This window comes from Stenella coeruleoalba (assembly GCF_951394435.1).
Source record: "Stenella coeruleoalba genome assembly, chromosome: 17".
In the NCBI taxonomy this organism is placed as follows: domain Eukaryota; kingdom Metazoa; phylum Chordata; class Mammalia; order Artiodactyla; family Delphinidae; genus Stenella; species Stenella coeruleoalba.
Window position 1 is genome coordinate 808,703 of NC_137163.1, and position 21,692 is coordinate 830,394.

General features: G+C 68.3%; 1 protein-coding gene across 12 annotated transcripts in view; it reads left to right on the forward strand.

Annotated features, from left to right (window-relative positions):
- Positions 1 to 19,330, forward strand: part of LOC307175930 (plectin) — a 57,569-nt gene extending 38,239 nt beyond the window's left edge. For all 12 annotated transcript variants that reach the window (XM_079901644.1, XM_079901648.1, XM_079901649.1 and 9 more), the window contains 25 exons: positions 77 to 183; positions 259 to 378; positions 457 to 552; positions 766 to 893; positions 1,147 to 1,240; positions 1,716 to 1,870; positions 1,956 to 2,226; positions 2,302 to 2,379; positions 2,482 to 2,643; positions 2,798 to 2,902; positions 3,023 to 3,118; positions 3,342 to 3,467; positions 4,520 to 4,672; positions 4,758 to 4,912; positions 4,996 to 5,122; positions 5,209 to 5,392; positions 5,478 to 5,635; positions 5,773 to 5,951; positions 6,289 to 6,427; positions 6,529 to 6,885; positions 6,968 to 7,051; positions 7,215 to 7,319; positions 7,412 to 7,510; positions 8,487 to 11,867; positions 11,970 to 19,330. In XM_079901644.1, the coding sequence (XP_079757770.1) occupies positions 77 to 183; positions 259 to 378; positions 457 to 552; positions 766 to 893; positions 1,147 to 1,240; positions 1,716 to 1,870; positions 1,956 to 2,226; positions 2,302 to 2,379; positions 2,482 to 2,643; positions 2,798 to 2,902; positions 3,023 to 3,118; positions 3,342 to 3,467; positions 4,520 to 4,672; positions 4,758 to 4,912; positions 4,996 to 5,122; positions 5,209 to 5,392; positions 5,478 to 5,635; positions 5,773 to 5,951; positions 6,289 to 6,427; positions 6,529 to 6,885; positions 6,968 to 7,051; positions 7,215 to 7,319; positions 7,412 to 7,510; positions 8,487 to 11,867; positions 11,970 to 18,188 (12,878 nt within the window). In that variant the 3' untranslated portion in view covers positions 18,189 to 19,330. The remainder of the gene's footprint in view (positions 1 to 76; positions 184 to 258; positions 379 to 456; positions 553 to 765; positions 894 to 1,146; positions 1,241 to 1,715; positions 1,871 to 1,955; positions 2,227 to 2,301; positions 2,380 to 2,481; positions 2,644 to 2,797; positions 2,903 to 3,022; positions 3,119 to 3,341; positions 3,468 to 4,519; positions 4,673 to 4,757; positions 4,913 to 4,995; positions 5,123 to 5,208; positions 5,393 to 5,477; positions 5,636 to 5,772; positions 5,952 to 6,288; positions 6,428 to 6,528; positions 6,886 to 6,967; positions 7,052 to 7,214; positions 7,320 to 7,411; positions 7,511 to 8,486; positions 11,868 to 11,969) is intronic.
- Positions 19,331 to 21,692: the final 2,362 nt, after the last annotated feature.

A 21,692-nucleotide genomic window follows, 5' to 3' on the forward strand; every position in this document is an offset into this window, starting at 1 on the left:
TACGTGCCGCGGCCCCCGCCTCACTCTCTCCTCCCCTGCCGCTCGCTGAGGCCCCTCTGACCCTCCTCCCCCGCAGATGTGGACGTCCCTCAGCCCGACGAGAAGTCCATCATCACCTACGTCTCATCCTTGTACGATGCCATGCCCCGGGTGCCCGACGTGCAGGACGGGGTGAAGGCTAATGTGAGTGCTGGCCGGCAGGCCCGGGGCGGGCAGGGGATAGGCGGGCCCCTGACAGCCCGTCGCCCCCCTCCCCAGGAGCTGCAGCTGCGCTGGCAGGAGTACCGCGAGCTGGTGCTGCTGGTGCTGCAGTGGATCCGGGCACACACGGCGGGCTTCGAGGAGCGCCGCTTCCCCTCCAGCTTTGAAGAAATCGAGGTGGGTTTCTCTGCTTAGCCGGGGTCCCGTGCCCGCTGTGGAGCCCCAGGTTTGCCTGCTGACACCTCTTGTCCCCAGATCCTGTGGTGCCAGTTCTTGAAGTTTAAGGAGACGGAGCTTCCAGCCAAGGAGGCGGACAAGAACCGGTGCAAGGGCATCTACCAGTCCTTGGAGGTGAGGGGGGTCCTGGAGGGAGGGGAGCGGGGGGCATTCTGGAGGTCAGTGAAGCTGCCTGGGAGCCCGGGGCCTGTGGGGTCCCCTCCAGCAGGCTTGGCCCGGCCTTACCACAGAGCTGGGACCAGGACTGTTTCAGGTCCGGTGGGCCGGGGGCCCGGGTGACCCCCAAGCCTCTGCTGGCCCAGGCCTGAGCTAGGCCCCTGCCCACAGGGGGCGGTGCAAGCAGGCCAGCTCAAGATGCCCCCCGGCTACCACCCGCTGGACGTGGAGAAGGAGTGGGGCAAGCTGCACGTGGCCATCCTGGAGCGGGAGAAGCAGCTCCGCAGCGAGTTTGAGAGGTGGGCGGGCGCTGGGGTTGACGGGGCAGCTGGGCGGCGGGTGGGGCCCTGCGGTGGCAGGGAAGCCACCCGAGGGTGAGTCACTGCCTGGGGAGGAAATGCCCCCTCCCCGAGGCTGAGAAACCCACACTGAGCTGTGGGCCGCAGGCAGGCTGGTGGGCAGGCCGGGAGCAGGAGGGGAGCTGCGCTCTGCGGCGGGGAGCCTGGTGGCCAACGCCACTCACTGGGGTCCCGTGGCTGCTCTGGGCCGCAGACTAGAGCGTCTTCAGCGTGTCGTGAGCAAACTGCAGATGGAGGCCGGGTTGTGTGAAGAGCAGCTGAACCAGGCCGACGCCCTGCTGCAGTCGGTGAGGGGCGGGCTCGAGGGGGGGCCTGGGCGGGGAGGCTTGGGGGGGAGGCGGGCCCTGAGCGCTCCTCCCTCTGGGTGTGGAGCAGACTCTGACCGCTAGCTTCGGGCAGAGTTGGCTCCTGGGCACCAGGCCCGCCCTGAGCTGCTGCCCAGACCCGTGGGGCCCAGAGAGGCAGGACTGTGTGGGCCTGGACAGGGGCTCTCTTGGGGAGAACTTTCCAGGGGTGGGAGCTGGAGGACAAGACCACGAACCGTCCGGCTTCTGGGCCCTAGTGGAGGCCTTTGGACCCCGTCTTGGGTCCCCCAGAGAGGTGGGGGCTGCGGGTTTCGCCAGAAACATCAGAAGAATGTGCCGTGGTGGACGGGGAGGAAAGGGAAAGGATGGAGGTGGGCCTGGAGGCAGCGGGGGAGCCCCATGCAGGCAGGCGGGCGGCGGGGTGTCCAGGCTGTGAGTCAGGGCGACCACCTTGCAGGATGTCCGGCTGCTGGCCTCAGGCAAGGCCCCGCAGCGGGCGGGCGAGCTGGAGCGGGACCTGGACAAGGCGGATAGCATGATCCGGACGCTGTTCAACGACGTGCAGACTCTCAAGGATGGGCGGCACCCGCAGGGCGAGCAGATGTACCGCAGGTGGGCCAGGCCCCCGCCCACCCCCAGGGCCTGGGGAGGGCACCCCGCTTCCGCTGACCCCTCCTGACCCCTGCCCCGCCCACAGGGTGTACCGCCTGCATGAGCGTCTGGTGGCCGTCCGCACCGAGTACAACCTGCGTCTGCGGAGCACGCCGAGGCACCCCGAGCTCGAGGACTCCACCCTGCGCTACCTGCAGGACCTGCTGGCCTGGGTGGAGGAGAACCAGCGCCGGCTGGACAGCGCTGAGTGGGGCGTGGACCTGCCCAGCGTGGAGGCGCAGCTGGGCAGCCACCGAGGCCTGCACCAGTCGGTCGAGGAGTTCCGGACCAAGATCGAGCGGGCGCGCACTGACGAGGTGAGTGGGGGCCGGGCGGTGGGCGCGGGCCAGGTCCTGGCCGCCGCAGGCCTCACCTCTCCTCACCTCTCACAGGGCCAGCTCTCCCCGGCCACCCGGGGCGCCTACCGAGACTGCCTGGGTCGGCTGGACCTGCAGTACACCAGGCTGCTCGTGAGTGGCGGCCGGCTGGGAGCCGCGGCGGGAGGGTGGGAGGGGGCGGGGGGGTGGGAGGGGGGCGCGGGGCTGACACACTCCCCGCCTGCCTGCTCACAGAGCTCCTCCAAGGCCCGCCTCCGGTCCCTGGAGAGCCTGCATGGCTTTGTGGCCGCCGCCACCAAGGAGCTGATGTGGCTGAGTGACAGGGAGGAGGAGGAGGTGGGCTTCGACTGGAGCGACCGCAACACCAACATGGCCGCCAAGAAGGAGGGCTACTCGGTGAGGCAGGTGGCCAGCCTCCGGGCCCTCCCCTCCCACGACTGCCCTCCCCAGTGCGGGTCCGGCTCCAGACCCCGGGTGGTGCTTGGCGGGAGATGGGTGGACCCCGACGCGGCCCTGGCACCACCCCTGAGAGCCCTTGCCTCCATGTTAGGCCCTGATGCACGAACTAGAGCTGAAGGAAAAGAAAATCAAAGAGATCCAGGGCACCGGCGACCGCCTGCTTCGGGAAGACCACCCTGCCCGGCCCACGGCGGAGGTGGGGTGGGGATGCGGGGACCCCCCCCGGGCCCCCCTGGTGTGGTGGGGCAGGGCTGGGGGGATCCCCCCGGGCCTCTGTGCGGGGCAGGGCCCGACGGGGCCACGTGCTGTGCTGCAGTCCTTCCAGGCGGCCCTGCAGACCCAGTGGAGCTGGATGCTACAGCTGTGCTGTTGTATCGAGGCGCACCTAAAGGACAACACCGCCTACTTCCAGGTGAGAACTGGGCTCCCCAACCCCCGGCTCTGCTGCAGTGACCTCGAGGAGCCCCTCCCCGTGTCCGTGCGGACGTGGATAATCGACCCCGCGCACTGCCCCACGGACCTCGCGTCAGAATCCTCCCCGGTTGTTGGGCCCAGCCCCTCCGGCCCGTGCTGGGGCAGCTTTGGCCGGGGGCTCTCGGCTGTTGGCCTAGCGTTACCCATTTCTGCCGCCGCAGTTCTTCTCGGACGTGCGGGAGGCTGAGGAGCAGCTGCGGAAACTGCAGGAGACGCTGCGCAGGAAGTATACCTGTGACCGTTCTATCACCGTCACTCGGCTCGAGGACCTGCTGCAGGACGCCCAGGTGAGCCGACCACCCGGGCCCCCGCCGAGCCCAGGGCCGTGCAGCCCGGCAAGAGACAGACGCTGAGGCCCGGCCTCTTGGCCTGTGGGGCTGGAGGGGCACAGGCGGCGGCAGGCATCGAGGTGGCAGGGTCCAGGGCCAGGGGGGCACAGGGAGAGGCTGGCCCGGTGTCTGGGCTGCATCGATGCTCTGGGAAGGTCCCTTTGGAGGCGGAGCGTGGTGACTAGAGGTGCCAGCAGGGGTCAGGAGGCACGATCCGAGAGCTTAGCGGCAGGGTCCTGGCCTGGGAGCAGGTGGCTGGCCAGAGCTGGTACGAGCCTCCCCCACCCACACAGCCCCTGAAGGGAGTAGAGGCCTGAGTCAGCTGCTCTGTTGCCAGCCACGTCACCACGGGCAGGTCCATCAGCATCTCGGGCCTGACAGTCTGGGGCAGGCGCAGTCGGGAGGGCTGAGGAGGACACAGAGGCAGCTGAGTGTGCTGCTCAGGTGCCCTGGGGCAGGGAGTGATGGAGGAGAGAGGAAGCTGGCAGGCCCTGCCGCCTGGAGCTCCTGTGGTCAGGAGTGGGGGTCAGCGAAGCCTGGGGTCCAGGAGGCCCCCTCAGTGGCAGCATCGGCCCAGGAGGGGGCGGGAGAGGTGCAGGCAGCTTCCGCGTGGACCCTGACCTGCAGCCTTGGACGGTCCTCCATCCCTCGGAGTGGCTGGATGGGAGGAGGTGGGCGACCTTCCACAGCAGGACAGGGGAGGGCAGAGGGGAGAGGACGCTGTGGGGCCCTCCCCTGAAGGACGCCACATGTGACGGGGGCTGGGGAAGCCCTTCGGTCCTAACTGGGAAGGAAGGAGTGTCGGCGGGACCGGGCGCCTGTCCTGGCTGAGTGCCGAGCCCCACAGCATTCTGGGGGCAGTTGGAAGGACGTGGGATCTCAGGGCGTTGCGGGGGTCCAGGGGTGCTCCTGCATTTCCCGGGGTGGGCACGTGGGTCCTCACAGACCCCCGTCTGGGTGCTCGGTGTCTGACGCCGGGTGATGGCCTCTGAGCTGCCCCTCCTCTGCAGGACGAGAAGGAACAGCTAAACGAGTACAGGGGGCACCTCTCGGGCCTGGCCAAGCGGGCCAAGGCCATCGTGCAGCTAAAGCCCCGCAACCCAGCGCACCCCGTGCGGGGCCGTGTGCCGCTGCTGGCCGTGTGCGACTACAAGCAGGTGGAGGTGAGGGCTTGGCCGGGCAGGGTGGGCCGGGCAGGGTGGGCATGGGTGTGGGTGGGGCCACGCTGCGATGCTCTGACTGCTTCAGGTGACCGTGCACAAGGGTGACGAGTGCCAGATGGTAGGCCCTGCGCAGCCATTCTACTGGAAGGTGCTCAGCAGCTCCGGCAGCGAGGCCACCGTGCCCTCCGTGTGCTTTCTTGTGCCCCCGCCCAACCAGGAGGCCCAGGAGGCCGTCGCCAGGTGCGTGGTCCTGGGTATGCAACTGGAGAGGGTGGTGTCGGGCGGGTCGCCGGACACCCCTGACTGTGCCCCTGACCTGGCAGGCTGGAGGCCCAGCACCAGGCCTTGGTTGCGTTGTGGCACCAGCTGCACACGGAAATGAAGAGCCTTCTGGCGTGGCAGAGCCTCAGCCGCGACATGCAGCTCATCCGCTCCTGGTCCCTGGTCACGGTACGACCGCCCCGCTGGGCACTGTGGGTGGTGCCGGGCGGCAGGGGTCTTCCTGCGGCCGTACTCAGCCCTCGTGCCGTCTGCAGTTCCGCACGCTGAAACCAGAGGAGCAGCGCCAGGCCCTGCGAAGCCTGGAGCTGCACTACCAGGCCTTCCTGCGGGACAGCCAGGACGCTGGTGGCTTCGGGCCTGAGGACCGGCTGCAGGCTGAGCGCGAGTACGGCTCCTGCAGCCGCCACTACCAGCAGCTGCTGCAGAGCCTGGAGCAGGGTAGGCGGGTGCCGCCGGGGTGGGGGGTGGGGGGTGGCGGCGGAGGGCGTGGCTGGGGCAGCCTGTGAGCTGGACATGTCCGCAGGCGAGCAGGAGTCGTCCCTCTGTCAGCGCTGCATCTCAGAGCTCAAGGACATCCGGCTGCAGCTGGAGGCCTGCGAGACGCGCACCGTGCACCGCCTGCGGCTGCCGCTGGACAAGGAGCCCGCGCGGGAGTGCGCTCAGCGCATCACCGAGCAGCAGGCAGGCCCCGTCCACCCCCCCACCCCACCCCCACCCCGTGCTGCACCCTACCCCCTGCTGCACCCCACCCCGGCCTTGCACACGTGCTGTGTGCTGGGCGTGTGGGCTCAGCTCGCCTCCTGCTCCGTCTCTCGTAGAAAGCACAGGCTGAGGTGGAGGGGCTGGGCAAGGGGGTTGCCCGGCTCTCTGCCGAGGCCGAGAAGGTTCTGGCCCTGCCCGAGCCGTCACCCGCTGCCCCCACTCTGCGTTCAGAGCTGGAGCTGACCCTGGGCAAGTTGGAGCAGGTCCGCAGCCTGTCCGCCATTTACCTGGAGAAGTGAGTGCACCTGACGGCGGCCGGGGGGCTGTGACCGAAGGGGCGTCTTGGGGAGTATATGGACTGGCAGGGCAACGGTGCCAACGAGGTGGGGTCCGCTGGGGGGTCTGGCCACGGGATGGCCGGTGTGGACCAGGGTGGGGGTCGCAGAGGTGGCCGGAGGGGTTCAGTCCTGGTGTGCCTTGCAGGCAGGGCTTCCTGATGACTGGATGTGGGGTGAGAGGGCTTGAGGGGCTATTAGAGGAGGACTTAGGGCCCCCCACCCGCGGGAGGGTCACTGGTGTGGAAGGTGTGTGGGCTGCACCCCAGCCCCGCTCTGAGCCCTGCTCTCCCGCAGGCTCAAGACCATCAGCCTGGTGATCCGCAGCACGCAGGGGGCCGAGGAGGTGCTCAGGGCCCACGAGCAGCAGCTCAAGGAGGCCCAGGCCGTGCCCGCCACCCTCCCAGAGCTCGAGGCCACCAAGGCTGCGCTGAAGGTACCGCCACAGGCCCGCGCCCTGCCGTGAGGGCCCAGAGACGCCGGGGCCAGCGGCAGGGGCCTCGGGCTGAAACGGCACCCTCTTCTCTGACCCAACAGACGCTTCGGGCCCAGGCGGAGGCGCAGCAGCCTGTGTTCGATGCCCTGCGGGACGAGCTGCGGGGGGCGCAGGAGGTGGGCGAGCGGCTGCAACAGCGACACGGCGAGCGGGACGTGGAGGTGGAGCGCTGGCGTGAGCGGGTCGCCCTGCTTCTGGAGCGCTGGCAGGCCGTGCTGGCCCAGACCGATGTGCGGCAGCGCGAGCTCGAGCAGCTGGGCCGCCAGCTGCGTTACTACCGCGAGAGCGCGGACCCGCTGGGCGCCTGGCTGCAGGACGCCAAGCAGAGGCAGGAGCAGATCCAGGCCATGCCACTGGCCGACAGCCAGGCCGTGCGAGAGCAGCTACGGCAGGAGAAGGTAGGTGGGCCCCGGCCGGGCCGGTGGGAGCCGGGCGGGGGCGTGGTGCGCCCTCTGGCTGCTGACCACCCTGCTCTCCCAGGCACTGCTGGAAGATATCGAGCGCCACGGGGAGAAGGTGGAGGAGTGCCAGAGGTTCGCGAAGCAGTACATCAATGCCATCAAGGTGAGGCCTTTGCAGCCTCGTGTCCCAGGGGAGACGTGCAGGTGGTGGGCCTGGGACCTCAAGGGGGCCCCCCAGGCCAGGCCGTGCTGGGCAAAGCCTGTGGGCAGGTTCAGGGGCAGGGTGGGGAGGGCAGAGCTGGCGGCCAACCAGCGTGTCCCTGCAGGACTATGAGCTTCAGCTGGTCACGTACAAGGCACAGCTGGAGCCGGTGGCCTCGCCAGCCAAGAAGCCCAAGGTCCAGTCGGGGGCCGAGAGCGTCATCCAGGAGGTGAGGCTGAGGGGCAGGGCTGGTGGGTGGGCTGAGCCTGAGTCAGCAGGGGCAGGGCTGACTCTGGGTGCCTCCTCCCTCCCGCCCCCCAGTACGTGGACCTGCGTACCCGCTACAGTGAGCTGAGCACGCTCACAAGCCAGTACATCAAGTTCATCGGTGAGACTCTGCGGCGTATGGAGGAGGAGGAGGTATGACCCGCCGGGGTGGGAAGGCCATCCTGCTGCCCACCTTGCCCCAGATGTGGCCCCTAGGAGCCCGCCTGAGCTCTCCCCACGCCCTCCCCCCAACTCCCCGCAGCACGGCCTGTCCCCAGGCTCGCCTGACCTGCGGCCCAGCCCACCTTGGCCCGACGCCGCACTGCCCTCCCTGTGGCGGCTGCTGTGGCGGCTGGCATCTTCTCTTTCTCTTCTGTGTTGGCGCTTGCCCCCACCAGGCGTCCCACCGGCTCTCGTGTGTGTGCCTCCTCGGGACTCTGCATTGGGCTCTTTGCTTGGCCACTTGCTCTGCAAGAACCTTGGGCTGTTGGGTCATGGGGGCTGGGGAGGGGTGCCCCGAGGTGCTTGGGTGAGGAAGGGTACCTTCCCCGTCTTGTTCCTCCTGCCTCCTGGGTGACCCCTCCGTCTGGCCTACCTGCAGCTTCCTCTCTGCTCAGAACCGCAGGCTATCGAGTCCCCCTTCCGAACTGGCTCAGATCTGCGCTGATGTCCCACGCTGGCCACCCTGCCCCGCCGGGTCAGGGAGAGGGGCCCCGTGGCCAGAGCCAGGCCGCCGGGCATTCAGCGGTGCTCAGGCAGGGCTGTATGGCGGGCGCGGCTCCCAGGCCCTGTGAGCCCCTTGCTTTGCTTGCTCTCTCTCTCTCTCTCTCTCCCCCCCCCGGCCCCTGTCTGTGTGTCTCTGTCGCCTGTCTGCGGGAAGAGGGGAGAACATCTGGGTCTCCTATCCCCAGGCTGGTGAGCACTGTGGAGCCAGGTTGCGCTCGCTGCCCCAAGTGCCCTGGGTGGGTGCACGCAGCCTCCCTCGGCTGGGCCGGGACCTCTGTCCCCTCCCAACCCCTGCACCGCGCTGTCAGGGTGAGCTGTGGGGGCACCGTGTCGTGTGCTGGGAGCCCCTGCTCCGTGCTCACCCCTCTCTCCGGTTTTCTCCCTCTCTCTGCTGCGGCCGCAGAGGCTGGCTGAGCAGCAGCGGGCAGAGGAGCGGGAGCGACTGGCCGAGGTGGAGGCCGCACTGGAGAAGCAGCGGCAGCTGGCCGAGGCGCACGCACAGGCGAAAGCGCTGGCAGAGCGCGAGGCCCAGGAGCTCCAGCGGCGCATGCAGGAGGAGGTGGCACGCCGGGAGGAGGTGGCGGTGGATGCGCAGCAGCAGAAGCGCAGCATCCAGGAGGAGCTGCAGCACCTGCGGCAGAGCTCGGAGGCGGAGATCCAGGCCAAGGCCCGGCAGGTGGAGGCGGCCGAGCGCAGCCGGCTGCGGATCGAAGAGGAAATCCGCGTGGTGCGCCTCCAGCTGGAGGCCACCGAGCGCCAGCGCGGCGGGGCAGAGGGTGAGCTGCAGGCACTGCGTGCGCGGGCAGAAGAGGCCGAGGCGCAGAAGCGGCAGGCCCAGGAGGAGGCGGAGCGCCTGCGGCGGCAGGTGCAAGACGAGACCCAGCGCAAGCGGCAGGCGGAGGCCGAGCTGGCCCTGCGTGTGCAGGCAGAGGCTGAGGCGGCTCGCGAGAAGCAGCGGGCCCTGCAGGCGCTGGAGGAGCTGCGGCTGCAGGCAGAGGAGGCGGAGCGGCGCCTGCGGCAGGCAGAGGCAGAGCGGGCACGCCAAGTGCAGGTGGCCCTGGAGACGGCGCAGCGCAGCGCCGAGGCAGAGCTGCAGAGCGAGCACGCCTCCTTCGCCGAGAAGACGGCGCAGCTGGAGCGCACCCTCAAGGAAGAGCACGTGGCCGTGGTGCAGCTGCGGGAGGAGGCCACGCGGCGGGCACAGCAGCAGGCCGAGGCCGAGCGCGCCCGCGCGGAGGCTGAGCGGGAGCTGGAGCGCTGGCAGCTGAAGGCCAACGAGGCGCTGCGGATGCGGCTGCAGGCGGAGGAGGTGGCGCAGCAGAAGAGCCTGGCACAGGCCGAGGCGGAGAAGCAGAAGGAGGAGGCGGAGCGGGAGGCACGGCGGCGCGGCAAGGCAGAGGAGCAGGCCGTGCGGCAGCGCGAGCTGGCCGAGCGGGAGCTGGAGAAGCAGCGGCAGCTGGCGGAGGGCACCGCGCAGCAGCGCCTGGCGGCGGAGCAGGAGCTGATCCGGCTACGGGCCGAGACGGAGCAGGGGGAGCAGCAGCGGCAGCTGCTAGAGGAGGAGCTGGCGCGGCTGCAGCGGGAGGCGGCCGCGGCCACGCAGAAGCGCCGGGAGCTGGAGGCCGAGCTGGCCAAAGTGCGGGCTGAGATGGAGGTGCTGCTGGCCAGCAAGGCGCGGGCCGAGGAGGAGTCACGCTCCACCAGCGAGAAGTCCAAGCAGAGGCTGGAAGCCGAGGCCGGCCGGTTCCGCGAGCTGGCGGAGGAGGCCGCCCGCCTGCGCGCCCTGGCGGAGGAGGCCAAGCGGCAGCGGCAGCTGGCGGAGGAGGATGCTGTGCGGCAGCGGGCGGAGGCAGAACGGGTGCTGGCCGAGAAGCTGGCCGCCATCAGCGAGGCCACACGGCTCAAGACGGAGGCGGAGATCGCGCTCAAGGAGAAGGAGGCGGAGAACGAGCGCCTGCGGCGGCTGGCAGAAGACGAGGCTTTCCAGCGGCGGCTTCTGGAGGAGCAGGCGGCCCAGCACAAGGCCGACATCGAGGAGCGGCTGGCGCAGCTGCGCAAGGCGTCGGAGAGCGAGCTGGAGCGGCAGAAGGGGCTGGTGGAGGACACGCTGAGGCAGCGGCGGCAGGTGGAGGAGGAGATCCTGGCGCTCAAGGGGAGCTTTGAGAAGGCGGCCGCCGGCAAGGCGGAGCTGGAGCTGGAGCTGGGGCGGATCCGTGGCAACGCCGAGGACACGCTGCGCAGCAAGGAGCAGGCGGAGCAGGAGGCCGCCCGGCAGCGGCAGCTGGCGGCAGAGGAGGAGCGGCGGCGCCGCGAGGCCGAGGAGCGTGTGCAGAAGAGCCTGGCGGCCGAGGAAGAGGCCGCGCGGCAACGGAAGGCCGCGCTGGAGGAGGTGGAGCGGCTCAAGGCCAAGGTGGAGGAGGCGCGGCGCCTGCGTGAGCGAGCAGAGCAGGAGTCGGCTCGGCAGCTGCAGCTGGCCCAGGAGGCCGCCCAGAAGCGGCTGCAGGCGGAGGAAAAGGCGCATGCGTTCGCAGTGCGGCAGAAGGAGCAGGAGCTGCAGCAGACGCTCCAGCAGGAGCAGAGCATGCTGGAGCGTCTGCGCAGTGAGGCCGAGGCGGCCCGGAGGGCGGCAGAGGAGGCGGAGGCAGCGCGGGAGCGGGCCGAGCACGAGGCGGCGCAGTCCCGGCGGCAAGTGGAGGAGGCGGAGCGGCTGAAGCAGTCGGCGGAGGCACAGGCGCAGGCGCAGGCGCAGGCGCAGGCTGCCGCGGAGAAGCTGCGCAAGGAAGCCGAGCAGGAGGCGGCGCGGCGGGCGCAGGCAGAGCAGGCGGCCCTGCGGCAGAAGCAGGCGGCCGACGCTGAGATGGAGAAGCACAAGCAGTTTGCTGAGCAGGCGCTGCGGCAGAAGGCGCAGGTAGAGCAGGAGCTGACGGCTCTGCGACTGCAGCTGGAGGAGACCGACCACCAGAAGAGCATCCTGGACGAGGAGCTGCAGCGACTGAAGGCGGAGGTGACGGAGGCGGCCCGCCAGCGCGGCCAGGTGGAGGAAGAGCTGTTCTCGCTGCGCGTGCAGATGGAGGAGCTGGGCAAGCTCAAGGCCCGCATCGAGGCGGAGAACCGCGCGCTCGTTCTGCGCGACAAGGACAACACGCAGCGCCTCCTGCAGGAGGAGGCGGAGAAGATGAAGCAGGTGGCGGAGGAGGCTGCGCGGCTGAGCGTGGCGGCCCAGGAGGCGGCGCGGCTGCGGCAGCTGGCGGAGGAAGACTTGGTTCAGCAGCGGGCCCTGGCAGAGAAGATGCTCAAGGAGAAGATGCAGGCGGTGCAGGAGGCCACGCGGCTCAAGGCGGAGGCAGAGCTGCTGCAGCAGCAGAAGGAGCTTGCCCAAGAGGAGGCCCGGCGGCTGCAGGAGGACAAGGAACAGATGGCGCAGCAGCTGGCACAGGAAACGCAGGGCTTCCAGAAGACTCTGGAGACAGAGCGGCAGCGGCAGCTGGAGATGAGTGCCGAGGCGGAGCGGCTCAGGCTGCGCGTGGCCGAGATGAGCCGGGCTCAGGCCCGTGCGGAGGAGGACGCCCAGCGCTTCCGGAAGCAGGCGGAGGAGATAGGCGACAGGCTGTACCGCACGGAGCTCGCCACGCAGGAGAAGGTGACGCTGGTGCAGACGCTCGAGACCCAGCGGCAACAAAGTGACCAGGATGCCGAGCGCCTGCGGGAGGCCATCGCGGAGCTGGAGCGCGAGAAGGACAAGCTCAAGCAGGAGGCGCAGCTGCTGCAGCTCAAGTCTGAGGAGGTATCTCCCCGCGCGTGGGCAGGGATCTGGGGCGGGGTCTGCTCTCGGGCAGGTGCTCCCGGAGGCCCGCGTGGCCCTGACCGCCCCCTTCCCCCTTCGCAGATGCAGATGGTGCGGCAGGAGCAGCTGCTTCAGGAGACCCAGGCCCTGCAGCAGAGCTTCCTCTCCGAGAAGGACAGCCTGCTGCAGCGGGAGCACCTCATCGAGCAGGAGAAGGCCAAGCTGGAGCAGCTCTTCCAGGACGAGGTGGCCAAGGCGCAGCAGCTGCGTGAGGAGCAGCAGCGGCAGCAGCAGCAGCTGCAGCAGGAGAAGGAGCAGCTGGCGGCCAGCATGGAGGAGGCCCGGCGGCGGCAGCGCGAGGCCGAGGAGGAGGTGCGGCGCAAGCAAGAGGAGCTGCGGTGCCTGGAGCTGCAGCGGCACGAGCAGGAGAAGCTGCTGGCGGAGGAGAACCAGAGGCTGCGTGAGCGGCTGCAGCACCTGGAGGAGGAGCGCCGGGCTGCACTGGCCCACCCGGGGGAGGTCGCTGCCTCTCAGGCTGCGGCCGCCAGAGCCCTGCCCAATGGCCAGGACGCAGCCGACGGCCCGGCCGCCGTGGCAGAGCCTGATTACGCCTTTGACGGCCTGCGGCAGAAGGTGCCGGCCCAGCGGCTGCAGGAGGTGGGCATCCTGAGCACAGAGGAGCTCCAGCGGCTGGCGCAGGGCCGCATCACGGTGGCTGAGCTCGCGCAGCGGGAGGATGTGCGCCACTACCTGCAGGGCTGCAGCAGCATCGCCGGCTTGCTGCTGAAGCCTGCCGACGAGAAGCTGACCATCTACGCGGCCCTGAGGAGGCAGCTGCTGAGCCCGGGCACAGCCCTCATCCTGCTTGAGGCCCAGGCGGCCTCAGGCTTCCTACTGGACCCCGTGCGGAACAGGCGGCTGGCCGTCAACGAGGCCGTGAAGGAGGGCGTCGTGGGCCCTGAGCTGCATCACAAGCTGCTGTCGGCCGAGCGCGCCGTCACTGGCTACAAGGACCCCTACACCGGGGAGCAGATCTCCCTCTTCCAGGCCATGAAGAAGGACCTCATCGTCCGGGAGCACGGCATCCGCCTGCTGGAGGCCCAGATCGCCACGGGCGGCATCATCGACCCCGTGCACAGCCACCGCCTGCCCGTGGACGTGGCCTACCAGCGCGGCTACTTCGACGAGGAGATGAACCGTGTCCTGCAGGACCCCAGCGACGACACCAAGGGCTTCTTCGACCCCAACACGCACGAGAACCTCACTTACCTGCAGCTGCTGGAGCGCTGCGTGGAGGACCCCGAGACGGGCCTGCGGCTCCTGCCGCTCACAGACCAGGCTGCCAAGGGTGGTGAGCTGGTCTACACCGACTCGGAGGCCCGGGACGTGTTTGAGAAGGCCACCGTGTCCGCTCCGTTCGGCAAGTTCCAGGGCAGGACGGTGACCATCTGGGAGCTCATAAACTCCGAGTACTTCACGGCCGAGCAGCGACGGGACCTGCTGCGGCAGTTCCGCACGGGCAAGGTCACCGTGGAGAAGATTATCAGGATCGTCATCACCGTGGTCGAGGAGCACGAACAGAAGGGCCAGCTCTGCTTCGAGGGCCTGCGTGCCCTGGTCCCTGCTGCGGAGCTGCTTGAGAGCAGGGTCATTGACCGTGAGCTCTTCCGCCAGCTGCAGCAGGGCGAGCGCTCCGTGCAGGAGGTAGCCGAGGCGGAGGCCGTGCGGCGGGCCCTGCGGGGCTCCGGCGTCATTGCGGGTGTGTGGCTAGAGGAGGCAGGGCAGAAGCTGAGCATCTACGAGGCCCTGAGGAAAGATCTGCTGCAGCCAGAGGCAGCTGTGGCCCTGCTGGAGGCCCAGGCCGGCACCGGGCACATCATCGACCCCACCACCAGCGCACGGCTGACTGTGGACGAGGCAGTGCGCGCCGGCCTCGTGGGGCCCGAGCTACACGAGAAGCTGCTGTCGGCCGAGAAGGCTGTGACAGGCTACAAGGACCCGTACTCAGGGCAGAGCGTGTCCCTGTTCCAGGCCCTGAAGAAGGGTCTCATCCCCAGGGAGCAGGGACTGCGTCTGCTGGACGCCCAGCTGTCCACAGGTGGCATCGTGGACCCCAGCAAGAGCCACCGTGTGCCCCTGGACGTCGCCTGTGCTCGGGGCTACCTGGACAAGGAGACCAGCACCGCCCTTTCAGCACCCGAGGACAACGCCAAGACCTACTACGAGCCCCGTACGTGGCAGCCCGTCACCTACAGCCACCTCCAGCAGCAGTGCCGCCCCGACCAGCTGACGGGGCTGAGCCTGCTGCCACTCTCGGAGGAGGCTGCCCGGGCCCGGCAGCAGGAGCTCTACTCCGAGCTCCAGGCCCATGAGGCCTTCCAGAAGGCCACTGTTGAGGTCCCCGTGGGCAGCTTCCAGGGCAGGACGGTGACAGTGTGGGAGCTCATCAACTCCGAGTACTTCACGGCCGAGCAGCGGCAGGAGCTGCTGCGCCAGTTCCGCACGGGCAAGGTCACCGTGGAGAAGGTCATCAAGATCCTCATCACCATCGTGGAGGAAGTGGAGACCGTACGGCGGGAGAGGCTCTCTTTCAGTGGCCTCCGAGCCCCTGTGCCAGCCAGCGAGCTCCTGGCCGCCGGGGTCCTCAACAGCACCCAGTATGAGCAGCTCAGGGATGGCAAGACATCGGTCAAGGACCTCTCGGAGCTGGACTCGGTGCGGACACTCCTCCAGGGGAGCGGCTGCCTTGCTGGCATCTACCTGGAGGACTCCAAAGAGAAGGTGACCATCTACGAGGCCATGCGGCGCGGCCTGCTCAGGCCCAGCACCGCCACCCTCCTGCTTGAGGCCCAGGCAGCCACTGGCTTTCTGGTGGACCCTGTGCGGAACCAGCGTCTGTACGTGCACGAGGCCGTGAAGGCCGGTGTCGTGGGCCCTGAGCTGCACGAGAAGCTGCTGTCGGCTGAGAAGGCCGTGACAGGCTACAAGGATCCCTACTCAGGCAGCACCATCTCTCTCTTCCAGGCCATGAAGAAGGGCCTGGTCCTCAGGGAGCACGGCATCCGCCTGCTGGAGGCCCAGATCGCCACGGGCGGCATCATCGACCCCGTGCACAGCCACCGCCTGCCCGTGGACGTGGCCTACCAGCGCGGCTACTTCGACGAGGAGATGAACCGTGTCCTGCAGGACCCCAGCGACGACACCAAGGGCTTCTTCGACCCCAACACGCACGAGAACCTCACTTACCTGCAGCTGCTGGAGCGCTGCGTGGAGGACCCCGAGACGGGCCTGCGGCTCCTGCCGCTGAGAGGGGCAGAGAAAGCAGAGGTGGTGGAGACCACGCGGGTGTACACCGAGGAGGAGACCCGGAGGGCCTTCGAGGAGACACAGATCAACATCCCTGGGAGCGGCAGCCACAGTGGCTCCACCATGTCCCTGTGGGAGGTGATGCAGTCGGACCTGATCCCCCAGGAGCAGCGGGCCCAGCTGATGGCCGACTTCCAGGCCGGCCGCGTGACCAAGGAGCGTATGATCATCATCATCATCGAGATCATCGAGAAAACCGAGATAGTCCGCTCACAGAACCTGGCTTCCTTCGACCACGTCGGCCGCCGCATCACCGCCGAGAACCTGTACGAGGCCCGGGTCATCTCCCGCGAGTCCTACGGCCTGCTCCGGGAGGGCGCCAGGAGCCTCCGCGAGGTGCTGGAGGCCGAGTCCGCCTGGCACTACCTCTACGGCACGGGCTGTGTGGCCGGCATCTACCGGCCCAGCTCCAGGCAGACGCTGACCATCTACCAGGCCCTCAAGAAGGGGCAGCTGAGTGCCGAGGTGGCCCGCCAGCTCCTAGAAGCACAGGCGGCCACGGGCTTCCTGCTGGACCCGGTGAAGGGCGAGCGGCTGGCCGTGGATGAGGCCGTGCGGAAGGGCCTGGTGGGCCCCGAGCTGCACGACCGGCTGCTGTCGGCTGAGCGGGCCGTGACCGGCTACCGTGACCCCTACACGGAGCAGACCATCTCGCTCTTCCAGGCCATGAAGAAGGACCTGATCCCCACCGAGGAGGCCCTGCGGCTGCTGGACGCTCAGCTGGCCACGGGCGGCATCATCGACCCGCGTCTAGGCTTCCACCTCCCGCTGGAGGTGGCCTACCAGCGCGGCTACCTCGACAAGGACACGCACGACCGGTTGTCAGAGCCCAGCGAGGTGCGCAGCTACGTGGACCCCTCCACGGACGAGCGCCTCAGCTACACGCAGCTGCTCCGGCGGTGCCGCCGCGACGAGGCCAGCGGCCAGCTCCTCCTGCCGCTCGCGGACGCCCGCAAGCTGACCTTCCGCGGCCTGCGCAAGCAGATCACGGTGGAGGAGCTGGTGCGCTCGCAGGTCATGGATGAGGCCACGGCGCTGCGGCTGCAGGAGGGCCTGGCCTCCGTCGAGGAGGTCTCCAAGGACCTGCAGAAGTTCCTCGAGGGTACCAGCAGCATCGCTGGCGTCCTCGTCGACGCCACCAGGGAGCGGCTGTCGGTGTACCAGGCCATGAAGAAGGGCATCATCCGCCCCGGCACGGCCTTCGAGCTCCTGGAGGCGCAGGCGGCCACCGGCTACGTCATCGACCCCATCAAGGGGCTCAAGCTAACCGTGGAGGAGGCCGTGCGCGTGGGCATCGTGGGTCCCGAGTTTAAGGACAAGCTGCTGTCGGCCGAGCGTGCCGTCACCGGCTACAAGGACCCCTACTCCGGGAAGCTCATCTCCCTCTTCCAGGCCATGAAGAAGGGTCTGATCCTGAAGGACCACGGCATCCGGCTGCTGGAGGCCCAGATCGCCACGGGCGGCATCATCGACCCCGAGGAGAGCCACCGCCTGCCCGTGGACGTGGCCTACCAGCGCGGCCTCTTTGACGAGGAGATGAATGAGATCCTGACCGACCCCTCAGACGACACCAAGGGCTTCTTTGACCCCAACACGGAGGAGAACCTCACCTACCTGCAGCTGATGGAGCGTTGCGTCACTGACCCCCAGACAGGGCTGCGGCTCCTGCCGCTGAAGGAGAAGAAGCGGGAGCGGAAGACATCCTCTAAGTCCTCGGTGCGCAAGCGGCGTGTGGTCATCGTGGACCCGGAGACGGGCAAGGAGATGTCGGTGTACGAGGCCTACCGCAAGGGCCTTATCGACCACCAGACCTACCTGGAGCTGTCCGAGCAGGAGTGCGAGTGGGAGGAGATCACCATCTCCTCATCGGACGGCGTGGTCAAGTCCATGATCATCGACCGCCGCTCGGGCCGCCAGTACGACATCGATGAGGCCATCGCCAAGAGCCTCATCGACCGCTCGGCGCTGGACCAGTACCGCGCCGGCACGCTCTCCATCGCCGAGTTCGCCGACATGCTCTCAGGCAACGCCGGCGGCTTCCGCTCACGCTCGTCCTCCGTGGGGTCCTCCTCTTCCTACCCTATCAGCCCCGCTGTCTCCAGGACCCAGCTGGCCTCCTGGTCCGACCCCACCGAGGAGACGGGCCCCGTGGCTGGCATCCTGGACACGGAGACGCTGGAGAAGGTGTCTATCACAGAGGCCATGCACCGCAACCTGGTGGACAACATCACCGGGCAGCGTTTGCTGGAAGCGCAGGCCTGCACTGGGGGCATCATCGACCCCAGCACCGGCGAGCGCTTCCCCGTCACCGACGCCGTCAACAAGGGCCTGGTGGACAAGATCATGGTGGACCGCATCAACCTGGCCCAGAAGGCCTTCTGCGGCTTCGAGGACCCACGCACCAAGACCAAGATGTCGGCCGCCCAGGCCCTGAAGAAGGGCTGGCTCTACTACGAGGCAGGCCAGCGCTTCCTGGAGGTGCAGTACCTGACGGGTGGCCTCATCGAGCCCGACACGCCAGGCCGCGTGGCCCTGGACGAGGCCCTGCAGCGCGGCACCGTGGATGCCCGCACCGCCCAGAAGCTGCGCGACGTTAGCGCCTACTCCAAGTACCTCACCTGCCCCAAGACCAAACTCAAGATCTCCTACAAGGACGCGCTGGACCGCAGCATGGTGGAGGAGGGCACGGGCCTGCGGCTGCTGGAGGCTGCCGCCCAGTCCAGCAAGGGCTACTACAGCCCCTACAGCATCAGCGGCTCCGGCTCCGCGGCCGGCTCGCGCTCCAGCTCGCGCACCGGCTCCCGGGCTGGCTCCCGTCGCGGCAGCTTTGACGCCACCGGCTCGGGCTTCTCCATGACCTTCTCTTCCTCGTCCTACTCGTCCTCGGGCTATGGCCGCCGCTACGCCTCAGGGCCCGCGCCCTCCGCGGGGGGCCCCGAGTCAGCGGCAGCCTGACCCCTTCCTGCACCCCGCCTCCCGCTCTGCATGTGGCCAGACTCCCCGCCCAGGTGCTGGGGTCTTTAATGTTTCAAGGTGTCTTCCTCCCAAGCGGTGCCTAAAGTTTAACCAAAAAGTACAGACTAACACGTTAACATGTATCTGTTGTCCAGACAGCCTGTCTCTTGGGGGCCGGGGCCAGTCCAGCCCCACTGACCACCTCGCGCCCCCCACCACCCCCCCACCCCAGGTCTCCCCGCTTCTCTTTACCTGCCACTCACCACAGCCAGGTGCCTTGGAGGGTCCAGAGCTGGGCCCCCAACTCAGCCCTCTCATCTCCCCAGGGGGGTTCCATCTGGGCGAGGTTCCCCCAGCCCTGTAGGCCGGCCCCCCCCAACCCCCAGCCACCTGCTCGGGTAGCAGGGCCCTCAGCGCCAGCGTTTTCTCCTGTTTCCGAGACTGACCTGCTTGCTCAGTGGGCCTTGCTGGGGAGGGAGGGAGGGAGTCCTGGGTCAGCCATCTCTTCTAGGCTGCCCAGGGAAGCCCCTTCCCCATGGGAAGATGAGGGTCCAGTCTGCAGACCCAGCTGGCCCGGGCCAGGCCCCAGCCTGTTCCCGGCTCCATTCCCAGCCCACAACCTGTGCCCGAGACCCCACGCCTCTGGCTTCAGCCTTCCAGCCTCAGCTCCCTAGTAAGTGCCTTCTGTGTCCCCCTTCGCACCCCAGGCCCCGAGGACCCAGACCTGGGGTGGGAGACAGACCCTCCTGGTGAAAGGCTCACCACTGCCCAGCTCTTGGGCGTGCCGGCCGGGAATGACTGGGCTTCTGCAGGCCTCTTGCCCTCCGTGGGCCCACTGTCCCCTGGAACCTGTGGAACCCCACCCTGGGTGCTGCCTGCCTGCCTCTCCCAGGGCTCCTCAGTCCCTGTGTTGGGCCTGGGGACAAGGCAGCCCAGCCCGGTGCCACCAGTCCTGCCCCATCCAGCCCCGCGCCCTGGTGGCTTCTGCCCCCGCCTCTGCTCTCCGACTGAGCTTTGCACGTCCCACTAACCCAGGTAGGTGGCGGGTGGAGGCCCAGGCTTCGGCTGCCTCTGAGGACAGAACACTAACCCGACCACGGCGGGCCTGCGGCGCTCGCCCAAATAAAAGCAATTCCAACCTTCCCGCGGGTCCTGTCTCACTTTTTGTCCTCAGGTCAGCTTGTGTGTTGGGCTAAGGGGGTGCTGCGGCCCCAGGCTCTGAGCTTGGCCACTGTGTCCTGGCCTGGGGCAGAAGAACCGGGTCTCGTGAAGACGCTGGCCGGGGGCTGCACCCCTCAGAGAAACCCAGGCTGAGTGACCCAGAGCATAGGGCGAGGTGGAGGCCGGGCCAGCTGGGGCCTGCTCAGCCCAGGTGGTGACCTGTCCCTCGGCCCAGCCCCCCAGGCTGGGTTTGTGATTGGCGCTTACGTCTGAGACGGGGGTCTTAACGTGCCCTTCGGTCGGTCGTTGATTGTGTGGAAGAGGCAGCGTGACCCCTGGGTAAGGTGGTCCGTGTCGGCCAAGGGTAACCCTCCAGAGAAGGGTGCAGTCACGAGCCTGAGCGGCGGCGGTGGAGGAGGGTGAGTGGGGCAAGCCACCCGGTGAGCCACTGGCTCTGAGGCCATGAGGCCCTGACCCATGCCATCTCCCTGCTTTGCCCCAGGGGGTGGCCCCTCATCCTTGGGGGTCTAAAGTCCTGGTTACCCAGCCCTTGTCGGGCTCTGCTCTCTTGCCCACTTGCAGTTAAACCTGGGCGTGGAAGTACCAAGATGCCCGGGGCAGCAGCCCTGCCTCCATGGGTGGTCAGGGTCCTCCCGGCCAGGACAGTGCCCACCTGGCCTGCTGGTCTACAGCAACGAGCAGCCGCCTGGCCAGGTGGTAGCCGTGGCTGTGAATTGAGTGGGACACTCCCGCCACGCCCCGGGTGGCCATGTTTTCCTTCGCCGACCAGGACCGCGAGGGTCTCACAGCCTGAAGTTGCGGGGACGAGAAGCACCTGCACTGCGGCGGGTCCCGGAGCCTGTTGGGGCTGGGCCGCTTCTGCTTCCACTCCTGGGTTCCCAGACCCGGTGGGCCGCCTTCTGGGGTCATTGACTCAAGGTCACGCCCACATCCGGAAGGACGGTGCTGCAGTCCCTCAGGGTGTCAGCTACTTCCTTATGAGGCCGTCCAACATTCTGCCAGGCCAGCAGCTTCCTGTAGGCCTGGAGCCCTGCGGTACCCCCGTGCCGGAAGAGGGGTCTGAGGTCCAAGGTGATGTTTTGCAGGAACCCGCAGGTAGGCTGAGAGGCAAAGGCAGCCGAGCTGAAGTGGTCAGTGTCCCTCTTGCTGGGTGGCCTCGGGCCAGGCTGGGAGGGGGTGTGTCGCCAGCCTGTGCTTGCTGGGCCGGCGCGGTTGTGAGCCCGGCACCCATTGGGCAAGTCCTGCGGTCCGTGGGCGGCTCAGTGGCTCCTCACGCCGCTCCCAGCAGACGTCCGCACGTGATGCAAGACCTCACTCCCGTGGCCGCCAGCACCTCGTTCCCGTCCTCCACCCCTGATGCTCTCAGGCCCTGACCAGCCGGCCCGGCCGTTCCTCCTGGCCACGCGGGAGCCGCTGTCCTCTCCGCTCCGGGGGTCACCCGGTGCACTGCAGAAGCTCCAGCCAGGGGTTTCCCCAGCCACTGTTGGCAGCCCCGAGTGGGGCTGTGCCTGCGTGCGGCCCGACACACCACACGTGCCATGGTGCACCCGGCCAGGCCTCCTCCTCCGTGCCCTCGTGGGGACCCTCTGCAAGGCTGTGGTCTGGCAGTAGTGGGGGAAGTGGTGGTGCGGGCCACCTGCTCATGTAGCCCTCTGGCTCTGCGTGAGCCAGGGCCCGGCGTCCACTCCCCCTTACCCTAAGCCCTCGCCCAGCCCGCCAACTGTGTGTCGGTGGGTCTCAGGGCACCAGCTCCAGACGGGAGCTGTGGTCGCACCGTCACCCACGTCCTGTGGTCAGATGTGCAGCCCCCCAGCCCCAGGAGCACTCTAGGAACAGCTCTGTGGGGTCCGCACGTGCTCTGTCCTCACTTCAGAGCTGGGGCTCTCCTTTGGGGCCTCGCCGGAGACCCCACATCATGTTCTTGCTGCCAGGGCTGCCGCAACAAATACCACAGGATAGGGGCTTTTAAATGACAGAAATGTACTTCTTCTCAGTTCTGGAAGCCGAAGTCTGCGATCAGCTTGTCAGCAGGGAGGGATGGGAATTCCCTGGCGGTCCAGTGGTTAGGACTCCGCACTCTCGCTGCTGAGGGCCCGGGTTCGATCCCTGGTCGGGGAACTAAGATCCCACAAGCAGCGCAGCGCAACCAGAAAAAAAAAAAAAAAAAACAGGCAGCAGGGCTGGTTCCTCCTGAGGCCTCTCTCCTTGGCACGTGGATGGCCGACTTCTCTCAGTCCTCATGGGGCCGTCCTCTGTGTGTGTCTATGTCTCGACCTTCTCTTCTTGTGAGGACACCTGTCGGATTGGGTTGGGGCCACCCTC